Source organism: Polypterus senegalus, chromosome 1 (genome assembly GCF_016835505.1).
Source record: "Polypterus senegalus isolate Bchr_013 chromosome 1, ASM1683550v1, whole genome shotgun sequence".
Lineage (NCBI taxonomy): Eukaryota > Metazoa > Chordata > Cladistia > Polypteriformes > Polypteridae > Polypterus > Polypterus senegalus.
Window position 1 is genome coordinate 200,358,553 of NC_053154.1, and position 24,864 is coordinate 200,383,416.

General features: G+C 39.6%; 1 protein-coding gene across 3 annotated transcripts in view; it reads left to right on the forward strand.

Annotated features, from left to right (window-relative positions):
- The window catches only part of arhgef1a (Rho guanine nucleotide exchange factor (GEF) 1a), a 228,888-nt gene that overhangs the window by 161,298 nt on the left and 42,726 nt on the right, over positions 1-24,864 (forward strand). For all 3 annotated transcript variants that reach the window (XM_039767009.1, XM_039767028.1, XM_039767017.1), the window contains 4 exons: positions 18,276-18,343; positions 22,787-22,850; positions 23,832-23,964; positions 24,090-24,199. In XM_039767009.1, coding sequence (XP_039622943.1) covers positions 18,276-18,343; positions 22,787-22,850; positions 23,832-23,964; positions 24,090-24,199 — 375 coding nt within the window. The remainder of the gene's footprint in view (positions 1-18,275; positions 18,344-22,786; positions 22,851-23,831; positions 23,965-24,089; positions 24,200-24,864) is intronic.

Here is a 24,864-nt window from a genome sequence, read left to right on the forward strand (position 1 = left end):
TCTCATAGCTTATTTCAACCCAAACAAACTGAATAAGCTTCTTTTGCCTGAACATTTACAAAATGTTGGTGTCCACAACTCACATTTTGCATTAAAACATCACAAAAGATATTTAGTTCACCTGCAAGTGCATTTTGTATGTCTGTATGCATTTTCTAGTGTATCTCACACTATTGAATTAAAACACGAATGCTGTCAAAACAAAACAATGCAATTACAAATAAACAGATATTACTTATTCATTTGTCATTTTGTTACATGTCACTGTTTCACTTCACAAGAGTATTCACATGTCCAGTTGCATGTGTAATGTGTTTTTTAGCCAGATGACTGGCACTGCTTGGAGTCAACGAGAGGTGTATGGTAGAGTGTAGCCACTTACGTTTACTCTTATGGAGCCATTTAAATGTTCATCTGTCAGTCTTGTTCTGAACTTTGATTTCATGACATTCATGTCATACTCACAGAGGTATGTAGTCCCAAACAAAGCTGACATTTTCAGAGCTGCTTGGTGAAGATTCTTATAGTTATCTGGCTCTACTAAGCTCCAGAAATGCTGAGAATGCTGTTGAGACTTTAACTGCACTTTATTTTGAAGGTCTACTAATATATAATATATAAAAATCCAATGTCTGTCTGTCCGCTTTTCACGAGAGATTTACTCAACGGATTTATTTATTTATTTATTTTTTCTTTTTCTATAATTTGCTTGATTGCTACATTCCAGTTGATTTTTGCAACTTCTCTCACTTCGCTATGTATCATAGTTTGCTTGCGGTACGGATTTATTTGCGCAAATCCGAGAAACATGCAGCGGGCCGAAGGGAGGGGCCTTCCTCATTCACTTGCCAGCTTTGGGGCGTGTTCCTTAACTCCGCTTAGCTAGCAAACGAGAGACCAATTGAATTCAACTTAAAATAAAGTGTTAATTAGGTCTTGATGAGTCTGAGTCCGGATATTCTCTTAAGTGTATGCCACATTGAAAAGAGAGATTGCAATTCAGATCGTGGATCGTAATTTTGTCTTAAAAGGATTGTGATGTCTTTTTTTTTTTTTTTTTTTTTTTTGGAAAGAATGCCCACCCCTAATTTGACTAATCAAGCTTTCAAATTTTATGTAGGATTCATTAACCCTTTAGCGAGCTACATGGAAAGGGGTTGGGAGCTACCGGTAGATCGCAAGCGATGTGTTGGAGACCCCGGTTGTACGTAGTTCAGATAATCGTGATAAACAGATATCTTTAGACTGGGGTTACCCATAAATGAGCAATAAAGAGGAGCACGATTGCCAGCAGTAGTATGAACCCAACACAAAACATGAATATTACTGAGACCGGTTGAAATTCACCAAACAGGTGTCCATTTCACTTTCTATGTCACAATGTCCTCAGTATTGTTCAGTTCCAGGTGGTCTAAAACTGGTTTTTTGGCTTTCATTTGCCATTGCGTTTTTGGTTTAAGGTATGCTCCAGTTACCCTATTTTTCACTGAAAAAGATTCTCTTGGTGATTTCAACCCATGCATTTTTACTTTGCGGTAATTTAGTTGTAGATCTTTTTTTTTTTTTTTCCCCCCCAGCAAACTTCCTTCAGCATAAACAAAGAGCAGCAAATCAAGGCTTGTTTTAGCAGAGAGAGGGACAATTAGAATATTAACCTTTATGCCAAAGAAATAATTGGAGAAGTTGTCCAGTGCAGTTAGACAGATGCTACTTTAATGAATTCAGACCTTTTTATTTTGTTCTTTAACACAAAAAATCATTTCAGTTTGGACAGCAAACTGTTTTAAAATACAGCAGCTTGCTTTTTCAATTGGAAAAAGAAAATTTAGACACCTTTCAAATTGCTACTTGTTAGCTTAACAGCAAAAGGTGTCTTACTTATAAACCTGTTAAGCATGTTATTTTTGTGTCTTCTTGATGAACCACTTGTGAACATTTGATACATTAGTATCAGTACTCTGTTATTTGTTGCTGTGTTATACAGCATAAGTTTTGGTAAGAAGCAATGTACTACATAATTAAAATAGTAATCCATATTTATAATTTACACCTCAAGTATTAAGAATGTCTAGCTGATACACTGAAGAAAAAAACACAAACACATTTACTTTAACAAGAAAAGCTGTAGTGCAATTAATGATTTAAAATTAATAAAACCCATAAATACAGATATATTTATATTTATTAAAAAAAACTGATCATAGCATCCATAGTTTAAAGCCCTGCCCCACTAATGCATATTGTTCACTTACTTAAGAGTTAACATAAAGCAGAATAATGCATAGAATATTCATGAGTATTAAACATGATGTTTAATCCACTAGCTGGCAGCAGAATGTCGTGGGAGTTGTTTGGGCTCAACAGTATAAAGTGGATCATTGCAGGTCACTCTGACTTGGGCTTCACCGTATTTACACAAGATTCTGTGCCAGAGACTCACTAAGGGTTAACACCAACAAGGTGAAATGACTGAATGATTTCTGCACTATAGAGCCAAATGGGTTATATTTTGTAAAGTAGCATGCCGAAATCTTATTTTTGATCAGATTCTATGCCTTCCATTACAAATCTTCAAGAAAGCCATGCTTAAAATCTCAGGGATTTTGTCTGAGGAAATTGGAATGTTGCCCAGGTTTTCACTTTGACATCAATGGCTTAGTGCTTGGTTCTTGACTGGATTCGACAATCTTGTTTTTTAGTAATGTGGTCTTTGGTCTTGAACAGTGTTTGTTAACTACTGGGTTAGTTGTGGTTTGCTGCCAGTGGCTTGCTATTGTTTATAGTGGTAGTGGGTTATGAAGTGTGATCCTCAAACCACTCACCTTTAACATTTGTGATTGATTCACCAAGGGGGACCACCCTCTACCCTTGGTGTATCTGTGACACCAGAAAGGTTGAGAAACACTGGTCTAGAGTTTGCATGTTTTTTCATGTTTCTATTCAGTTAGGTTTCTCCTGTGAACTCTTTTTTTCCTTCCATAGTTTCAATTGGGACTCTAACTTGGCCATATGTGAGTGTCCTTTAATCAAAGGACATCTTGTTCCTGTTGACTTGGGTGCTTTATTGGCTATGACCCTGATTAATGTGTCCTTATAGATGAATTAATGGATTGATTGATTTTTTTTTTTTAAACCTATATTTATTTCCAGTTGGCCAGTTTCTCAAAAAGCACCTTCAACAGTGAATGGATGTACAGTAGACAGTTTCAAAATGGTGGGCCCTATAACGCAAGCTAGCTGTGTTCTAGCTGTAGGTGCCTCTCTGTTGCTAGGCAACTATTTTAAATGGAACATTTAGCTCATCATATGCTAAAATTCATTTATTAGAGGAAAATATAGGATAGTTGTTTTAACTCCTCTATTGCTAAATCTTAAGTGCTGTTTCTACGTTTATAGGGATTTTTCCAGTGCCTTTTTTTTTTTTGCAATTTTGCATGTGCATTTCTGCTTTGATTTGCCTTCACCTTTGTTTTTACAAATATTATCGTTGTCTGCATGAACACTTTTTTCCATACTGATACATTTCTACCTTCTCCAGTTTTGTGGTTGGAAACCAGAAAATCTAGGACTAGCTGACAGGATAATTGTTTAAAAAAAAAAAAAAATGTAAATTGTCAATAAAATTAAAATACAGACACTTTGGATTTGGGCCTAATGAAAAACAGATCTAAATAAATTCAGGCTACCTCTTCAGTTTTCACTGGCAGTCTTGCTTCTGTTGCAGGTGGGAAATGGCTCAAGTAAGAACAGAACTGCAGGAGTGATGGAGGTGAATGCCTTGTGCTACATAAGTCGTCTGATCCTGTGATGTACTCCCCTTGGCCACTTTAAGACATATCTGCATAGTACCAAGTATAATTGTTTTTCTGGATTCGGCAACATCCGGAAAACATTGCTTAGGGATTTGGGGCCATGCTGACTCAAAAATATCAAGCAGTTGCTTCAATATTTCTGTTACACAATTCATGCTCACAACCTCCAGTTCCCTCAAACTGCTCCATTGGACTGAGAACTGAGGACTGTGAAGGTTGTCAATGCAAAGTACAGTAAATTCATTGTAATGTTTGTGGAACCAGCTTGGAGTGAGGCATGATTTTTTTTTTTTTTCCCACATGGTGCTTTATCCTGTTGGAAGTATCCATATAGAAAAGCTGCACTGTGAAATTAAAGGGATGCATATGGTCAGCAACAATGCTTTGGTACACTGAACTTGAATTAATACTTACTTGTTTTTAAGAGGCCTGATGCGTACCAAGAAAACATTCCTCACACTTTTGGATCTACCACCATTAGCCTATACTAGTGACACACAAGATGGATTCATCCTGTTTATGCCAAATTCTATCCTTAACATCTGCATATAACAGTAAAATCAAACTTGGGAGACCTGATGACATTTACAGTTTTCATAATCACATGCCCTCTGTAGCCTCGCTTCCCTGTGTTCAGCCAACCAGTCTGGAGCATGATAGGGTCTTCAGCCTCTTTAGACCATCTGCTTCAAAGTCCTTCTGTGCTTATCGATAGAACTTTATTTGTCCCCAGGGGAAATCTGGCTTTTACAGAAGCTCTTTAAATAAATTGAGAAAAAAAGCAAAACAGTGAGAAATATGGAACTTCTATATAAGTATATTCAAACATTCTTTCCTACACATCACTGCAGTAATGAGCTAATATTTTAGTATTTGTGGCCTTTATGTTGGCTTAACCTCATTAGCGTTAGACCCGAGCATCACTCAGGCAACTGTAAAGATGTGTCTTGCTTAAGCGTTAGATCCGAGGATTACTCGGGCTGTAAAATTGCCATCAGCATTAGTGCCGAGCGCTGCTTGCGAAATGATGATCTAAGCTTGTCTTGCATTAATGACAGGCCAGAGTGTTACTCGGCCTCATAATGGCATCTCGTGTATAAAAAAAAAAACACCTTTTTTTTAGCAGCCCAGGTGTTTCTCGTTCTTGACAGTGGTACGAGAGGTGATGATGAAGTGAATTTGTCTTCGGTCAGTGCAACTGAAACGGAGCGTGACATCAAAAGTGATTCTGGTGAATCTGAAAGCAACGCTTGTGTCAGTCATGCATGTGCAGTGTACTGTTCAACAGTTGAGAAGTCTGGAAAGAAAATCCGCAATGAATCACACTACTATTGTCCTGCCTGTGACACTGGATTGTGTATTTCATTGTGCTTCAAGATATACCACACAAACGACACATTTTGATAGTGTATACAGTATTTGCATAATTTTTAGTATTATTCATTAACATTATTAGTATTGTTCTTTCCACACTTCTGAATTTGTTCTTTTAGTGCTTTGCACATTTTACTGTAGAAAGGTTTAATAAATATGTTAATTTTTCAAGCTAAAAAGTGCAGTGCTTTTTTACAAGTTTTTTCAAAAAAAAAAAGTAATGCTAAGGAGGTTTAACAAGCCTTGCCACTCTGTTCTGACCTTTCATATTTTTTGATATTCCAGAGTGTGCAGTTTATGAAAATCCCAGGAGGGCAGCTGTTTCTGAGATGCTGGAACCACCACATCTGACACCATCAATAAAATCCCACTCAAAACGTTTTCGTGCACATTCTAATGTTCCACTTCATAATAACTCGACCTGTCCAACATTTCTGCAAGCTTGCTTTATTAAATTATGGCTAGCTGCATGACTCACTACTTTGGAGGAGTAGGTTAGTTTTGTTAACACGAGTGTCCTTCCCGTATACCATGTGCAAAATCTTCTACAATGGGGGGGATCCGAAGTTCAGTCTTTGTGAACCAATGTAGCTGCAGACTTTCATTGAAACCAGCTTCACAAATAAATGGTTCATTCTTACATTCTAAATGATCAATTTTTTTTTTTTTTTGGGTCATATTTTACGTTTAGAAATACAGGTCACCCCTTCACATTAAAGAGGGCTAGGAGTGGAAGACCCCCACTAATGTGAAAATTCAGAGTAATACTTTGATCACCCTATCTGTGGTCACAGCAGGATATTTTGGTGGTCTAGGGTTTATTTGCTGCTTTATTTTTGTGCTTTAGGGACTAAAGACTCCCACAAATGAGAAAATGTTGTGAATATAACTTTGCCCCCCACATAAATCTGTTTTCTCTGTGACTTCGCTCGCTATAGTTAACTGACACTTGTACACACTTTTCTGGATCTGCCAAAAAAGAGAGCAGTAAAGGTTGGAAGGTAGCTGATATAGATGCTACAGTTTTGGTTTTTTTTTTTAATGTTACAATACGCACTTACTACATAGCACTAATATTTATATGACTTTATGCGATAAAAATCATTTTCAGTATTGTTTATATATTTTTGGCTTTTGCGTCTTTAGTTTCTGCAATCTTTTGGCAAGCTTAAATTCCCATTTAATTGTTCATAGCCAACTCGTGAACAACTGAAAATTCACACATCTAGAAGGGCAACTGTATGTGCCAGTATACTTAACATGTAAAAAAAAAAAAAAAACTTTTAAATTCCATATATTTCGCTGCATTTTTAAATTTGCCTTTTCCTTTGGCATTTACTCCCTTAACTGTATCCAAATACTGACAATTAGTAATGAGCAGTGGAGACACAGGTTTAAATGACACTGAATGCTAAAGGGTAGCAACTATTTCAATATAAAGTACACTACTGAGCTAATTAGTAAGAAGAGGCTTAAATGACCAGAACATAAAAAAGAGAACAATCTTAAAAAGCAAGGAAAAGAACAATATTTACTGGCAAGCACATAAATGGTTGCCTCAATTCAATAATAAAATTGAGGAAACCCATTTTATAAGTTCAGGTTTGAAACAAAAATAAGATAGAAACTGAGAATTAACAGCATAAAAGTTAAAAGCACAAGGTGGTTAGGATGAACATCTGCAGGTTAGGTGGTCCACAGGATTGAACTTGAGGACCACTTAGTTCAGTTTTTTATTGCTGATTAGTGCACAAATGAATGCAACATTAAAGTAGCGACTCTGGTTTAACATTCGGTGTCATTTGTACCCATGTGTACATGGCCCATCACAGTATTTGGGTACAATTTTTAAGGAGCAAACGTCACAAAAATAAGGTCAATTGCAATGAAAATGGAAAGAAAATGCATGCAAATATCATGCTAGAACACTTTTTTGGAATGCAGAATAAGAAAAGGATAAAGGCAAGCTAAACGATGAGATTGACGAGACCAAAAAATGACCCACTGACTTGTGATGCTGGTTGGAATGAAAGCCCCTGGCCACAGTGGTAACACAGGACTGAACCTGAGAACCCTTGGGATTAAGTTGAGACCGAGGCCTCTTCTTGAAAGTCCCAACTCTTTAAGAGGCTGTTTGGGTGGGAGGCTGTCTTTGGATATAATAAATGGATTTTGCCACAAAGCTCTTGCCAATCCTCTCAAGGTTTTATTTTTCTAAGCTGTCTAAAGCTGTAGTACTTTATTGGAGAGGATCACAAAACCCACAAAGCTTTATTTTTTTGTATTAGAAGGCTGCCTGTAGCTGACTTTAAAATCTTTATTTTTATTCTTTTTTTCATGTTTGTAGCTAATACAAATCCTTTGCTCTCTCACCCTATGCAAAAACACAGTAATCAGTCCATCCTATTGTGTTTCAGGAGAGTAGACCATACAGCTTTTCACCTTTCATTTCCATTCCTGAACCCAGGACCCTAATCCAGACCAACCAAGAGACAGAGTAACAAAAGTGTTTGATTATAAACTAGCATCTCCCAATGAAGGAACTCTATTTTAGAGGAGTTGCACTCTTCTTACTCTTTTTTGACAATAACTTTTGACCACTTGTGTGTTTGAAGTGCCCATCCTATGCCTTGGAAGACTGTGTTTGGACGAAGTGCCCTCTTATTCATGCCATGTAGACTATACCAGTCTCCTCTCCACTTTCTGTTTTGTGATATGCTGCATTCTTGTTAGCTGGGATGGCCTGTGTAATATTAGTAAGCATCTGCAGAGAACTCCTGCTTTTCAGTTATGGCTTGCTGGATTTCCATCTTGAATATTTCATCTAGTACTTCCTGGTGGTGCCATCCCAGTTTCTTGAGAATGTTTCACCATCTCACCTGTGTGACCTTTTTGGGGGCAACATCCCGATAAGCATATGGGCAGTTGTATTAGATTGTAACCCTAGGATTGTGCTTTGTGGGAACTTCTTGTCTTTAATTTTAGTTAAGATTTTTGACTCTTGTGGACCATGGAAACTCCATGAAGTAGGAAATTTGACAAAAATATGTTTCCAGTGGAAAAAAGAAAAAATATATATATTTTTTGGTCCAGTAGATTCATTGTATAGAACCTCAAAAAATACGCATGTCACCTCCCAGTGACTATACCACGGCTGTCAAACTCCTGTCCTGGAGGGCCACAGTGGATGCAGGTTTTCACTCTAACCATCTTCTTCATTAGTGACCAGTTTTTACTGCTAATTAACTTCTTTTGCCAACTTGACTCGGACCCCTTTGTTTGTTTTTCCTTAACTAGCAGCCAAACAATGAGACACAAAATGAGCCGCCACATGACCAGCTCACCTGTGCCCACCACACAGTATCTCAAAATAAAGAAAGGTGAAGGTCTTAGTAAGGCTGATCTCTCGGGTCACCAAAACATTTTGATGGTGGTCTTAGAAAAAACACAAAATTAACAGTTTTGGAAATGTCTGTTATGGCAGAAAGAGAGCAGCAACAAGTCTTGGAGTTAAATAACGAGTTTAATTAACAGCAAGAATCGGCTTCTGATTAAGAAAGTTATTGGTTGTAGTGTGAAGCCCCAATTTAGCTGGTAATCTGTCAACTCATTTCACATCTCATTTCTGTTTGGCTGTCATTTAATGAATAAAAGAATCAATTCAAAGGACTGAATTCTTAAACACGGGGCTATTAAAATGAAGGGAAAAGAAGTTAATTAGCAGTAAAAACTAGACACTGATTAGGAAAAGGGTCCGAATGAAAACCTGCAGCCACTACGGCCCCTCCACCCCTGGACTAGACACTCATTTCAAGCTTTATTCCTGGTTTAAAAATTAGCTTTGTAGCTGAAGTTGCGCTTCATTCATTCAAAGTTGGTTATTGCCCTACCAACACTGTTCAAGTCATTTGCAACTTTAATAAACCCCTCAGTTGTTGTAGGTATTGTGACGTTTCATACGACATGTCCCATATCGAACACTTGTTCTTTTAAATTTCTGTGTAGCAAACCTCCTTCATGAGTAAGAACGTGACTTGCCGGGTATTCCAGTGTGCAGTCTTAAAGAGCACAAAGGGAAGCCTTGCACTTTCAGACTGATGTACCCATTTCAGGGCCATAAGAGGCTGGAGCCTGTATGTGTTAATAGTTAATGAAAGACCCTCGTGAAGGCTGCCTGCTTTCAGTTATGGTGCAATCCTGTGTCTCTTTATTAACATAATTTCTCAGGGTTTTTGTTTTTTTTTGGTCTATTTTGTGGGTTCATTTATTGAACTTTGCCCCCTCTCCCCAGTGTCTACAAGCAATGTACAGTGTGCCCTACCCCATTCATTGATTGTGGTCCAAAGGTCAAAGTTTTGGCCCCAGTTCAATGGGTAAACATTTTGAAGGTATTCCTTTTTTAATGAGGAGTTCAGTTTTTAGATTGTTACTGATATCAATGGCCCAGTGTGCATCGTTGTCTTATCACCACTTTTGTGTATTGTCAATTACCTGAATGGAGTGCCCTGTTTGTGGTTTAGCGTGGCTTTCCTGTGTTTTATTTTGACCCCAGTTTCCTCTGACTGATTGATGCCTTGTTGGGCAAGGGAATGGGTGTTCACAAATGTCTAGTTATAAAAAAAATCTGAGTTTCCATCCATGGTCCAAATACATAAAATTTGGTTGAGTAGCAGTTTGAAAACCAGCCCAATGTGAATAAGTGTTTGTGCATGTGTGATTGTGTTCTGTGGTGGACAGTTGACTGACGTCCTGTTCAGATAGACTTTGGCAGTCTGCAATAAATCTGATATCAATGGTAAATCGCCTAAAATGTTTTGGAAATATAACAGCAAAGTCAGATAGTTCAGCACAAAGTTGTTGCATAGTAAATGTGCACTACCCCAACTCATCTGGGATCACCACTGTCTTTACGAGTATTTCATAAATGGTTTTGAGATACTTTGGCCTCTGAACAATTTGCAGCCATGACTCTCCCTTGTCTTTATTTCTATCTAACAGGTAAAATTTGTACATTTGCTCATCCTGGCAGCATCAAGCAGATGGCATTAGGCAGCTCTCTGCAGACTGTCATACACATGCAGTCACTCGTACCTGGCCAGTTTAGGAACTGTTAGTTAACCACAAAACATGTCCATGTGCTACAGGATTAACCTAATCTCAGGGTGATACAGGACACTGAATTGAACTCTGCTCCATGGTAGCTAACTAGAGTGCCAGTGTATGGGGACGAACTGCTTTAACTGCAATTTGAAGCAATGAGCAGCGACACAGTTAAGCATTTTAAGTGTTTTTAAAATCTCTTGTGAAGCTTAGTCTTTTTGCCCCATCCACTTTTTGTCATCTCTACACTTTTTTACTGAAGTCGCCAACTTTCAGTGATGGGGGGTTAGCCTGGTTTTTATCATCTGCTTTGAGATTGACATTTGAAAGGAAGTGACTTCAGTGTCTGCTGATCATTTTTTTTTCTTTCCTATTTCTCTTTTTTTAGCAGTGACATCAGCTACTTCGTAAAGAGAGAAGTGTCCTTTTTTTTTCCTTTCCTTGTTATGACTGGCGTCAGTCAGCATCAGCACTTTCTGTGAACTGCCTGCAGACAGCACGAGGGCAGTGAAGTTGAGCCAGTTTGGCTGGCATATCCGCCTGTGCAAAGTGTATGCCTGATGGCTAATTCTCTGCCTCTGGTTCTTCGGGCTGTTTCAACACTATATTAATGTGTGTCTCCTTCCCTGTAGAGCTGATGGGCAGACTGCTCCAAGGAAACTGCTGTCATTTCCTGCTAATACTACTCTTGTTAGGTAGTTCAGGAACCACAGACACCTGAGGTGAATGCTGCCAGCAGGGTGCTTTCTGGCTAGTGTCGGGCCCATGCTGACCACGGAGTTGCTGCCAGACCCCTGTCACTCTGAATCTGGCCACTGTCCTGCCATCACTCCCTCTGCGCCTACGTGGCGGCTGTGTCTGCTTTGTTCATTGAGGCTTTCTGCCACGACCCCTACCCTCCCCCTTTCCCTAAATTCATGCTCAGGTTTGGTTTCCTGTCTGCACTGAGACATTGGCAGGAAGTCAGTGTTTTCCAAGAGCAACAGAAGCAGGGAGAGAGAGGGGATTGCAGCCGTCTCCAGAGGCACGTGGTAATCCCCTTTAAGTTCATGTCACTTGTCTCCATGGCCCCTTTATCTGAAGTCCTTTCAAGCTGTTGTGTGCATCTTTGTAGCCCTATCTTTTTGCACCACTCATTTTGTTTCCTTTTTTTTTTTTTTAAATTTACAGTGGTGTGAAAAACTATTTGCCCCCTTCCTGATTTCTTATTCTTTTGCATGTTTGTCACACAAAATGTTTCTCATCATCAAACACATTTAACCATTAGTCAAATATAACACAAGTAAACACAAAATGCAGTTTTTAAATGATGGTTTTTATTATTTAGGGAAAAAAAAAATCCAAACCTACATGGCCCTGTGTGAAAAGTAATTGCCCCTTGTTAAAAAATAACCTAACTGTGGTGTATCACACCTGAGTTCAATTTCCGTAGCCACCCCCAGGCCTGATTACTGCCACACCTGTTTCAATCAAGAAATCACTTAAATAGGAGCTGCCTGAAACAGAGAAGTAGACCAAAAGCACCTCAAAAGCTAGACATCATGCCAAGATCCAAAGAAATTCAGGAACAAATGAGAACAGAAGTAATTGAGATCTATCAGTCTGGTAAAGGTTATAAAGCCATTTCTAAAGCTTTGGGACTCCAGCGAACCACAGTGAGAGCCATTATCCACAAATGGCAAAAACATGGAACAGTGGTGAACCTTCCCAGGAGTGGCCGGCCGACCAAAATTACCCCAAGAGCGCAGAGACGACTCATCCGAGAGGTCACAAAAGACCCCAGGACAACATTTAAAGAACTGCAGGCCTCACTTGCCTCAATTAAGGTCAGTGTTCACGACTCCACCATAAGAAAGAGACTGGGCAAAAACGGCCTGCATGGCAGATTTCCAAGACGCAAACCACTGTTAAGCAAAAGAACATTAGGGCTCGTCTCAATTTTGCTAAGAAACATCTCCATGATTGCCAAGACTTTTGGGAAAATACCTTGTGGACTGATGAGACAAAAGTTGAACTTTTTGGAAGGCAAATGTCCCATTGCATCTGGCGTGAAAGGAACACAGCATTTCAGAAAAAAACATCATACCAACAGTAAAATATGGTGGTGGTAGTGTGATGGTCTGGGGTTGTTTTGCTGCTTCAGGACCTGGAAGGCTTGCTGTGATAGATGGAACCATGAATTCTACTGTCTACCAAAAATCCTGAAGGAGAATGTCCGCCATCTGTTCGTCAACTCAAGCTGAAGCGATCTTGGGTGCTGCAACAGGACAATGACCCAAAACACACCAGCAAATCCACCTCTGAATGGCTGAAGAAAAACAAATTGAAGACTTTGGAGTGGCCTAGTCAAAGTCCTGACCTGAATCCAATTGAGATGCTATGGCATGACCTTAAAAAGGTGGTTCATGCTAGAAAACCCTCAAATAAAGCTGAATTACAACAATTCTGCAAAGATGAGTGGGCCAAAATTCCTCCAGAGCGTTGCAAGTTATCGCAAACGCTTGATTGCAGTTATTGCTGCTAAGGGTGGCCCAACCAGTTATTAGGTTCAGGGGGCAATTACTTTTTCACACTGGGCCATGTAGGTTTGGATTTTTTTTTCCCCCTAAATAATAAAAACCATCATTTTAAAAACTGCATTTTGTGTTTACTTGTGTTATATTTGACTAATGGTTAAATGTGTTTGATGATCAGAAACATTTTGTGTGACAAACATGCAAAAGAATAAGAAATCAGGAAGAGGGCAAATAGTTTTTCACACCACTGTATGTCTGATATCTTATGTCCGCAGTATTTCTGCTTGACAAAAAGCCAAATTGGGCTGAAGTTAAGAAAAAGGTTAAAATACCAGAGATGGTAGTTTGGCCAGACACATACTGTACAAGAGTCCAAGGGAATACAAGAAGCATCAGAGGTCAAGGGTGTCTGATCCACAAGCAGAAGTGCAGGCAGACTTTTTTTTTTCTTTTGGATTCCTATCATAAATGCTACATATACAGTTGTGCTTGAAAGTTTGTGAACCCTTTAGAATTTTCTATATTCCTGCATAAATATGACCTAAAACATCATCAGATTTTTACTCAAGTCCTAAAAGTAGATAAAGCGAAACCAGTTGAAGAAATGAGACTATGACTTAGACTTTGACTTGGCCATTCCAAAACATTAACTTTATTCTTCTTTAACCATTCTTTGGTAGAACGACTTGTGTGCTTAAGGTCGTTGTCTTGCTGCATGACCCACCTTCTCTTGAGATTCAGTTCATGGACAGATGTCCTGACATTTTCCTTTAGAATTCTCTGATGTAATTCAGAATTCATTGTTCCATCAATGAAGGCAATCCATCCTGGCCCAGATGCAGCTAAACAAGCCCAAACCATGATACTACCATGTTTCACAGATGGGATAAGTTCTTATGCTGGAATGCAGTGTTTTCCTTTCTCCAAACATAACGCTTTTCATTTAAGCCAAAAGGTTCTATTTTGGTCTCATCCGTCGACAAAACATTCTTCCAATAGCCTTCTGGTTTGTCCACGTGATCTTTAGCAAACTGCAGACGAGAAGCAATGTTTTTTTTGGAGAGAAGCAGTTTTTCTCCTTGCAATCCTGCCATGCACACCATTGCTGTTCAGTGTTCTCCTGATGGTCCTTCAGCTGCTTAGAAGTTACCCTGGGGTCCTTTGTGACCTCGCCAACTATTACACACCTTGCTCTTGGAGTGATCTTTGTTGGTCGACCACTCATGGGGAGGGTAACAATGGTCTTGAATTTCCTCCATTTGTACACAATCTGTCTGACTGTGGATTGGTGGAGTCCAAACTCTTTAGAGATGGTTTTGTAACCTTTTCCAGCCTGATGAGCTTCAACAACTCTTTTTCTGGGGTCCTCAAAAATCTACTTTGTTTGTGCCATGATACACTTTTACAAACATGTGTTGTGAAGAGCAGACTTTGATAGATCCCTGTTCTTTAAATAACACAGGGTGCCCACTCACACCTGATTGTCATCCCATTGATTGAAAACACCTGACTCTAATTTCACCTTCAAACTAACTGCTAATCCTAGAGGTCAACAAAACCAGCAAGACAACGACCCTAAGCACACAAGTCGTTCTACCAAAGAATGGTTAAAGAAGAATAAAGTTAATGTTTTGGAATGGCCAAGTCAAAGTCCTGACCTTAATCCAATCGAAATGTTGTGGAAGGACCTGAAGCGAGCAGTTAATGCGAGAAAAACCACCAACATCCCAGAGTTGAAGCCGTTTTGTACAGAGGAATGGGCTAAAATTCCTCCAAGCCGGTGTGCAGGAATGATCAAAAGTTACCAGAAACATTTAGTCGCAGTTATTGCTGCAAAGGGGGGGTCACACCAGATACTGAAAGCAAAGGTTCACATACTTTTGCCACTCACAAATATGTAATATTCGATGATTCTCCTTAATAAATAAATGACCAAGTATATTTTTGTCTCATTTGTTTAACTGGTTTCTCTTTATCTACTTTTAGGACTTGAGTGAAAATCTGATGATTTTTTAGGTCATATTTATGCAGAAATATATAAATATCTAAAGGGTTCACAAACTTTCAAGCACAACTATATATATTATATAATAATATATTATGTTATATATGTTTATAAATTATATTATATATAAAGTGATACCTTGAGATATGAGTTTAATTTGTTCCGTGACCAAGCTCGTAAGTCAAAATGCTCGTATCTCAAATCAATTTTCTCCATTGAAATGAGATTAATTCGTGCCAGCCCCAAAAAAACACCCCAATTTTTTGTTAAATGTTTTCAAGATAAGAAAAATGTAATTTATAATGAACAAATATTGTATACAAACAAAATAAAACCTAATACATAAAAGAGAATCTAAAGAAATAAACAGGTATTGGCGAAGCCGATTAGCGTATTGTAATGTTTTTTTCCTTTCACTTTACTTTTACTTAATTTCATTTTCTTCTTTAGTAGATTTTTCTTTTTTGTCACGCTTTGGTCACTTTCATTCGCAGGGCATTTCAATAGAAACCTGTCCATGGAGCTTTGTTTAGTCCTCCCCTCTAGAAAGTTTCTGAAATGAGTTGGGCAAGTGTCATTAAATAGAGCCGCTACATGATGAGTTTCTTTTCAATAAAGTCAAGTGTTGGGCAAGTGTCATTAAATACTGTAGATGGCTCGTATTTCGAATTTTGGCTCGTAACTCAAGGTAAAAAATCGACATAGTGATGGCTCGTATCTCAAAAAACTCTTATGTTGGGGCACTTGTATCTCAAGGTACCACTGTATTATATCATTTGATACTTTGGTGTTCACAGCAATACCTCAAGCAGCCATAAGAGCAGCAGCCGCGGGAAGGATGCGTAGGAAATGAAGTCACATGACTGACGCGGAATGTAGACTTGCTATTGCGACCACACGTGCACAACAAACGGATGAGCAGCGTACGGCTACCAGTTGCGTGTGTGTGTGTGTGTGTGTGTGTGTATAGAATGTCTGTTACTTATCCTATATTGCTTGTGGTGATGGTTGACAAAAATCTTTAATCTCATGTTTTAATGGTGAATCGAAAGCCCAAAAGTTGTGATATGATGGGCATTGATGGGGACCAATGCTAAATAATAGCAAATATTATCAAAAGGTCCATGAAATAAATCTCAGATTACCTGTGGTTTGTAATCCACATGTTTAACATCTAATTGAATGGTTTTTCTTAAACTTGTAATCAGTTTACCATGATAGTCTGTTTACTGGTACTGTAAATGTAGTATTTTAGAGAGAAAAAAAAATTAAATGGTATGGTACTAGCATTTCATGATTTTTGGTACCAGAAGGTAATGTCAACTTTTCTTTCAATCCCCCATCAAAAATCACCCTCAACACTCACTATTGCAATTAATGAATCTACACACTTCATCATGATTGAGACATAATGGGGGATCACTTCCCTCTTTATTGCTTCGATGCCATTGTGACTTCATGGGGGACCACCCCTCGTTTATTGCTTGGCTGCAATCCGGAATTCAGAGCCATTAGGAGGGAAGTGGTGTGTAGTTCAACGCACCAGACAGACTGGAGTAAGAAGGGGAGTTTGAAGTTCTCCTCTATCTGCTTCAGAAATCTTTTGGCAATAGTACTATTGTCAGAAACCTGGTATTAATACCAAAATCAAAATTTTAGTGCTTATCCAACCGTAGTTTCAAGCAGAACATGTTCTATCCCTACAATTAGAGTGGGAGAGCTTTTTTAGCTTGCCAGAGGAAATTGGACTTTATAATAACCCTTTCAATCTGGACTTAAGCAGTGATTAACCTGTCCTGCGGTAGACGGGGAGATTCATTCTGTAACTATGCTGCACACAGGTCATTCCTGGCTGGCGCATCCATGTTGTGGAGGTGGACACTGTGAGAGCAGTGACCAAGTGATGGTTCAGTCAGGGACCCAGCTTCATGGGGTATAGCGTGCACACCTAGCCCGAGAATACAGCTGAAGATGTTGAGCAGTAGCAACATGTTCTGCTAGATTGTCAGAAGAACCTTCATAGGTCACTATTTAAGGATGGACATTACACATCAAAATGTCTGTGCTGGAGAAAGGACCTGGGCACCCTTCTTCAGTATTTTGTCCAGGAATACAGCTATGGATTGGATATGAATCATACAAGAACAAATAAAGGCATAAAGGGAAACTCTGAGCAATTAGCTCAAGTATCCTCACTCTGTAGGGGATCATTTCAACTGCAGGGTGGCTCCGATCGTAAATCGGTGGCTGCAGGCTTTTCAGTCTCAACATGTAATGTAAGGACTTTATACCAAGCTAGCAAATGTGGTCGCTGAAATGAGAAGATTGAACATTGGAATATTGGGAATAAGTGAGGTTAGATGGATGCAATCTGGAGAAGTGAAATTGCAGGATGCAACCTTTGTCTACACTGGATCAGAAAAAGAACAAGCACAAGGGTTGGAGTGGTAACAGCTGCGATAGTGGTGGGAAGCCTTCAAGGGGTGCTGGGCAGTTCCTGACATAATGTTGACGGTGAAATTGAAAAGATGTCCGTTTGATATTACTTTTGTACAGGTTTATGCACCAACGTGTAGTAGTAGTGAGAATGATCTAGAGAACGTCTGTGCAGTTATGGAAGAGTTGCGTACACAATGCAAAAATAAAGAGGTTGTGTTTGTTATATGGGACCTGAACGCGAAAGTTGGACAGGGACAGTCAAATGGTAAGTGCCGTGAGCATGGGAAAGGCACTAAATAAATAAAATGTATTATTATTTTTATTATTATGGTAGAGGTATAGTCAGGGGCCGTTTGGCCTTTGTGAGGGTAATGATTGAGGAGAAGTAGGAGTTCAGTGGTGTGAGCAGAGTAATCTTGTTACTACTAATGCATTCTTTGATCATCATCCTGGAGGACTGTGGACATGGAGAAGCCCAAACGACAATACAAAGAACTAAATCAATTTCATCACAGTTAATAAAAGATTTCGTATCGCTACAACCCAAGTCAAAGGATATCCTGGAGCAGACTGTGATAGTGATCATGTGCTAGTAGCTGCAGTGTTGTGACTTGAGTTGAAAAAAGTTTCTCGGGTAAAGCGGCTACCAAGACTGGATTTTTCTTAGGGTTAGGATAGAAAGTGTGAAAAGCACTTCTCAAGAAGAACTAAACCACAGGTTAAGGAAAGAAGAAGAGGAAAAAGGTGGAAAGGATGAATATAAAGGAGCTCAAAAAGAATTTGAGAGATTTAGCACAGCAGTAACTGTAGTTGCTGAGTCTGTTATCAATGACTCCTAAAATGAAAAAGAAAAAATAGACTCAAATTCTCTTAAGACATCAGAGACTGCAATTTTAGACTAGTTTTGGCTTTCGTTTTGTCAAACCTGAATATTTTTTCTTATTGGGCCTCCTGTCCCAAGTTGCATTGACAAGTTAGTAGACTTGCATACTATTAATTACCTTCATGTTTCCTTTTCTTTTGTTACAGATTGCAGTGTTACAATTCATAACCGTTGCAGAGATGCCCTTCCTAATTGCACCAAGGTAAAACAGAAGGTGAGTTGTTGGATAGTAAATCTATTTTAAATACTACACATAAAATTTCTGAGACATACAGGAACAGCACTGCCTTACTAAGTAGTCTACTCACCAGACTTTATACCTCTTTCTAGCCTGGCCACGGGCATCTGAAGTTCTGGAGAAGGTGTTCTCTCCATTTTTCATTCATTTGAACAATTAAACATATTCTGTACATTATGTACAATGGTTACTGTATCCTTTTTTTTTTTTTTCTCCTGCCAAGTGCAGCACGACACTTGGTGGATGGTTACCGTCTCTGTTCCATAAATGGTTGCTTAAAAGGATAAAAAAAAAAAAAAAAAAATCAAATTATACTCAAAGCAAGTCATTAAGATCGCTTAGTCATTGTTTGAAAGCTGAGTGGTGGGTATCTGCATGTTCAGTGTATCTGTTCTTTGTCCATGCTTAAGCAACATAGTACATATCTTTCTTTAGTTTCCAAGCACGTTTAATTGTGCAAACCAAACTCGGTGAATGAGAGTGTCGTTGAGTGAGGAGCTCATGCAGAGAGAGCAAGTTGTTCTCATTTCATGAAGCCCGATGGCCACTCTCACTGGTGCAGCTGAACTCTTCATGGTGAAGTTCATTTATTTACTCTCTGTTTGAATGTGCTTAAAGACGGCGCACTAGTGTGTCTGAGTCAGATGTGCTGGGGTGCCATGTAGAGCGTAGACTTGACCACGGCTGGGGAGTCGGAGTCAGAAGCAATTATTGGGTTACTGGAGTCTGAGTCAGTAAAATGTAAACTGTAATATAATGCATTAAAGTTTCCAGTTTCACACATGCTAATTCAAATAAACTGTTTTCTTTTAGCCTTTTTGATTAAAAAAAAAAAAAAACTCTTAATTTTGTAGGTTTTGTCTTTTGTTTAATGTTATGTTAGTTAGTGTTTTTAACTTCTTTAGTAAATTACTAGCCAACCCGCGGCGTAGCATACGCCGCATAATCAGGCCGCTTTTTAAATGATTTTTAAGCACAGAGGAAAAAATAAACATTTGAAAAATCCGTAATTTAATAAACCACCAAGAAAAGTAACATTGCAACAATGTACGCTACAAAGCAACATACAATTGTCCGTGACTGAAAACCGGAGGAGCACCTTCTCCTTCCAAAGCGAAGGACGGGGTTGAACGATGCTCGTTCAGTACGCACTGCCCGCTTATGTGCCCGCCCCCAACTCCGTACCTGAGTCGCTTTTGTCTGTGTACAGTCCACACGCACCTGTGAGTCACGTTGACTGGTAATTTTCCAAACACCGCCTCAGTCGTTTTCCACGTTTATTTTTTATTGTTCTTTGCGGTTCTGGGTGCTTTTTTATATATAATCCACCAAGTCACCCGACCGGGAGGGGATGGATTACAAAGGGCAGGAACGTAATCAGTGCGAGCGTATGACCCGCACGTACTGGGAATTTCTCGTTCGTGGGGAACAATTGCAAGCCACGGTCTCCATCACGAATGGGGTTCAATGGGTTACCCACGCCTCTCGGCGCCGGGTAGACACACGTTGATCCATTCAGTGTAGCGCGCGTGCAGTAACGGACATACAAGTGCATCACAGACCTGTTAATGCTCAATCTCACGTGGCTGAAAGCCACTTGTCCCTCTAAGAATTTGGACGCCGACCGCTTATTTGTTTGTATTAAAAGTGGTAACCCTACCTGTGACTCACGTAGACTTTTCATTGCTCTGTGTGGTTTTGGCTGCCTTTCTATATATAATCCACCAAGACACCCGACCACGGTGGGAGGGGGGGTGTGTACAAAGTGCAGGAGCATCTAAGAAGACGCATGTTTGTCGCGGATGCGAATTGCTTTATGTAGCGTGTAAAACAGTTTGCTATGAGCAACAGTTTCATCAATGACATTTCTCCAAAAAAACCCGACTGACAGAAACAAACAGTTACCTGAAGCAGGAATTTCTATAACATTGAAAGAAGTGTTGTTTCCATGAAATACATTTGAAGCAGCAGCCATGGAAGGCAAAAGAATAGTCAACGTGGCTCACAGCTGGGTTTGGACCGCAGCACAGACCAAAGCGAGTGAGTATGTGTTTGATGAGCTGTTTGATTTGGCGGGCAGTGGTCTGAGGTGCGTTCCCGAGCACGTGGGAGGAGGGGTAGAGTTTGTGGGCGGGGCTTCGTTGTTCCTTTCGCATGATTTTTCATGGTGGACGCAGTTGGTGTCGAAACCGAAAAGAATAATGAAAAGTCAACGTGGCTTAGACGTGCATGTGGACTCCTAGCACAGACGAAAGGGGCTAACTGGGTGGTCGGTGAGTTTTTGCGTCCAGGCACATGGGTAGGCAGTGTGAATGCGTAGAGAGCGAGGGTAGACACGGGCCGGTGAAAAAGGAGTGTTGGTGGGCAGGAAAAGTCTTCCGTGTTCCTGCAGGAGCATTTAAGAAGACGCATGTTTGTCGCGGATGCGAATTGCTGTATGTAGTGTGTAAAACAGTTTGCTATGGTGCAAGCGGTCATGCGTTGTAACCGAAAACTCGTAGATTGCTTACTTCATTGTGGTTTAACCTCAGTTGTAAAGGATTGTTTTAAAGATCCCATGAGATACCCCTCGCAAACCGTTTCATACGCTGCATATGGTGATTCACCTCCGCGAGAAACATGCCTCTATGAACAGTCAACGTAGCTCGGAGGTGCATGACATGAACATGACATTAACCTGACCTGCACCGCATGTGGCCTCCACGACAGACGAATATAAATGACGGCACTTTTTCTGTGTCCTCGCGTCCGACTTGGTGGGCGTGGCCCTGCGAGTTGTCGCCATATCCAATGGGCTTGGAGTTGGTGGGCATGGCTCCTTCCTGCGTGCGCCATAGGTGTCTCACTTGTCCGCGGCTTAGTGAATCCACGCCCCTTCCGGCGTGCTTTTCATGGTTGTCTTGCCTTAGTGAATTATATATATAGATATTAAAAAGCCACAATCGCCTTGCTACATCTTTTAAACCAAAACTTTAACAGGTCAGGGTGATAACAAGTTGCCTAATGATGGCAGTGATAAAATGCTTTGTATATTGTGTGCTTTCAGTCAACATAGTAAATATACTTACTACTGTTCAAAAATATGGGGTCTCCTAGGAATTTTCATGTTTTTATTTAAATTCATCCTTTTTTTTTTTTTTTTTTTAATTATTATTAAGATACCATTACATTGATTTAAAAATATAGCCAAGACATTACCTGGCTGTTGCAGACGACAGTTGTAGCTGGTGTGTATTAAGTTAAGAATACAACTTGGGTTGGGGAGTATGCACTGGTACATTCACCACAAAGAATACAACTGAGGACCGGTAAAGTGTTTCTCAAACTACACAATCTACAAACATAAACACGTGCGGCTGCCCACCTGGGCCTTCCCCCTCTTTTTTTTCTTGGCAATTTGTCATATTGAATAGCCTGCAAAATAAAAAATAAATTGACATGTTTCTTGAGAAAGCAGTTTGATTTTGGCAATTTTTGAACCTGGAGTTGAACTTCAGGAATGCCAGGACCCTGCAAGAGAAATGAACAGGATAACCAGTTTCAGTGGTGGTAATGCAATTAGAAAGGTTTCTCTAATAGGCAGAGTGGTGGCTCTGAGGCTAGGGATCTGCACTGGCAATCGGAAGGTTGCCGGTTTGAATCCTGTAAATGCCAAAAGGGACTCTGCTCTGTTGGGCCTTGAGCAAGGCCCTTAACCTGCAATTGCTGAGATGATGATGATGATGATGATTATTATTATTATTATTATTATTATTATTATTATTAGCATTAAAAACAAGACTAAGGATACACTAAGGGAATGTACCTTAGGACACTTAATGGTTTGCTGCTGAAAATGGGGCTTTGCAGCCATAATAAATTAAATTTAAAAATAGCCATTATAAACACTAATATTATCTTGGTTGTATTTTAAATCAATTTAATGATCTCTTGATTTAGAAAAAAGGATGGCCCCAAATGTTTGACTTGTACTATATATTGGCTTAAGTTCCAAATTGAGAAGTTGGGGCCGATGGTACCATAAATTGAGGAGTTGGAGTTGAAGTACTGCCAGAGAAAGATCCTAGAGATCCAAAATGGGACCGACGTGGTTGAGGAGAATGTCTGCTGTGCATGGGACCCGTTTCTGCCCTGTGCAATGCCTCTGTTTGCTCTTTCGTAATTAAGCCTCTTGTAAGAGCTTTTGGTCCTGTGAGTCAGTTTTTGATTTTTTTTTTTTTAACTTTCCATTTGCAGCGTGTTTAAATGCTAACTTTTGTAACCGTAGCTCAATCAGTGGTGTTGAGTGGCAGGCCCAGAAAGGGACCAGCATTGCAGAAGCAGGGGAAGAACAATACAGAGCAAACTGGAGTGCTCTTAAGCCTTAGTAACTTCAGATGCACATACAGTTAGTTTTAACGTGCACTCTTCTTTTTTCAGCAACAGAAACTGGCTCTGGTGAGGAACAGCCCTGCTCTGCAAACGGTGGCTCTCCGAAATAAATGTAAGTTTATAAGGGACAGCGTGGAAGTGTTGGGGGTATTATTTATAAGGAATCTGAAGTAAGATGCTTTTTGATATTAACCGATTTACTCCGTTATGTGTAGATAAACAAGCAGATGTCCTTAAACCTGTTTATTTCAATGCAGGAGGTGGCTACTAGTGCATCACAAGGCCCATTGAAACACACATACCTGCACTCATGCTCACACTTTCGTATAGGCATTTTAAAATTGAAAATTAACTTAACACACATGGGAAGGGGAATGAGCAAAGAAAAACAAACATGGAGAGCAAAGTTCAACCCGGTGGATTCCCATCCAGATGCTAGATCCATAAGGCACCAGTGCTAATCAGCCCACCAGTCCACACAGTGAAAAAGATTTGAGTATTCTTCTTTGGTTCAAATAATTCCGGTAAATTTTCTGTGCAGCAAAAATTCCCTACGCTAAAGATCTCCTTAACCATCAGCCATAGCAGTGTTGCAGATCACCTTTTACACTGTTGTTCCTCATAGCATCTGATTGTTTTCCTAGCCAGGGTTAACTCAAAGTGGCTTCTGCCTGCTTTTGCTTTCCATCTCAGTATACAGGCAAAGGTCATGCGTTTGAATACACTAAGATGTGAGGCATGGCAAACAAAGAGTAAAAGAGAACTGAGACTTGACAAGAATCAGATTACCAAACCAGGCAGACCAGCACGAACTGGGCACTGTCACACCAAGGTTGACTCTTCACATGCCTAAGAGATGTTCCAGCATGCTGTGAATTAACTGAATAGAAGTCCATCACTTGTTTGATGAATATTTTTTCACTTATTGTCCATTGACATTTTAGTTCTCCATTGTTCTTTGCTGACAGTGGTATTTATATGGAATAGTCCCTCCATTAATATACAGGTTTAGAGGAGGTAGTATTAATCGTGATCAGGCCATGTTACTCTTTGTTTTTATTGAAAGATAATTGATCTGAATGTCTATTGGCAGCTCCAATGATCCGTGAGCGTCCAAACTCCGCAATTTACCCCTCGGATAGTCTCCGGCAGTCCTTCTTGGGGTCACGCAGGGGTCGTTCAGGATTGTCACTATCCAAAAGTGTTTCCACCAATAATATAGCAGGGTAAGTTTTTTTTTTTTTTTTTACTTTTTTCTTTTTTTCCTTTCCTTTCTGCTTTCCACGTCACTCTGGTAACATTCCAAGCCCTGTTTGTTTTATTTATATATTTACTTATTTTATTTGACCAGGAATCTCAATGAAGATTCACCATTGGGACTGCGTCGTATTCTTTCTCAATCTACGGATTCTCTCAACTTTCGAAACCGTGCACTTTCTGTGGAATCACTTAATGATGAAGGTGAGGCGTACTGATCGTTGGCTACCTGAATCCAGAATGGACTAATGTTACTTCTCATCCCCCTGATGCTATTCTTGTAACACAAGTAGAATTATTGGGTCATTACTATGAATGAAATACCACTGCAAGAGCGGTTTTCTGTTGAGAAGTCTCTTTAGGTGAACACCATAATTCGCTAGTCTTATGGGATGGCTTAGTAGGAGACCACTTTTTCATTTCATTTAAGGTGGAGTTATTTTGTTTATTTGTTAGAACTTTGGAGTTTCTCTTCCTTACTAGACACTTTCGTAGCCTATTCCTGTTAATCGGCTTTAGCAGACCCATTTGCTCTGCTGAAGTTAACATTTGGTATGGCTTTGAGCTGCTTTCATTTTTCATTCTAATGTGGTAACAACTCAGAGGAAGCAAACTGAAAATAAAGTGAAAACAATAGTTTTCTATAAAGCACTGCAAACACAATTTGCCTTCCGTTTCAAATTACTTGTTGATTGGTGGTTTTGTACTCCTTTAGTAGTATTATAAAGTGTGTGTGATCACTTCAGGCTACCCAGTCAGTCTGCCGTAATGTGATAAGTTCTACATATGGAAACCATGTAAAAATACATGTCACTTAAAAGTTCAGATTTGCTAAATTAAACAACAAAGGCTGGGTGTTCCTGTAGTCG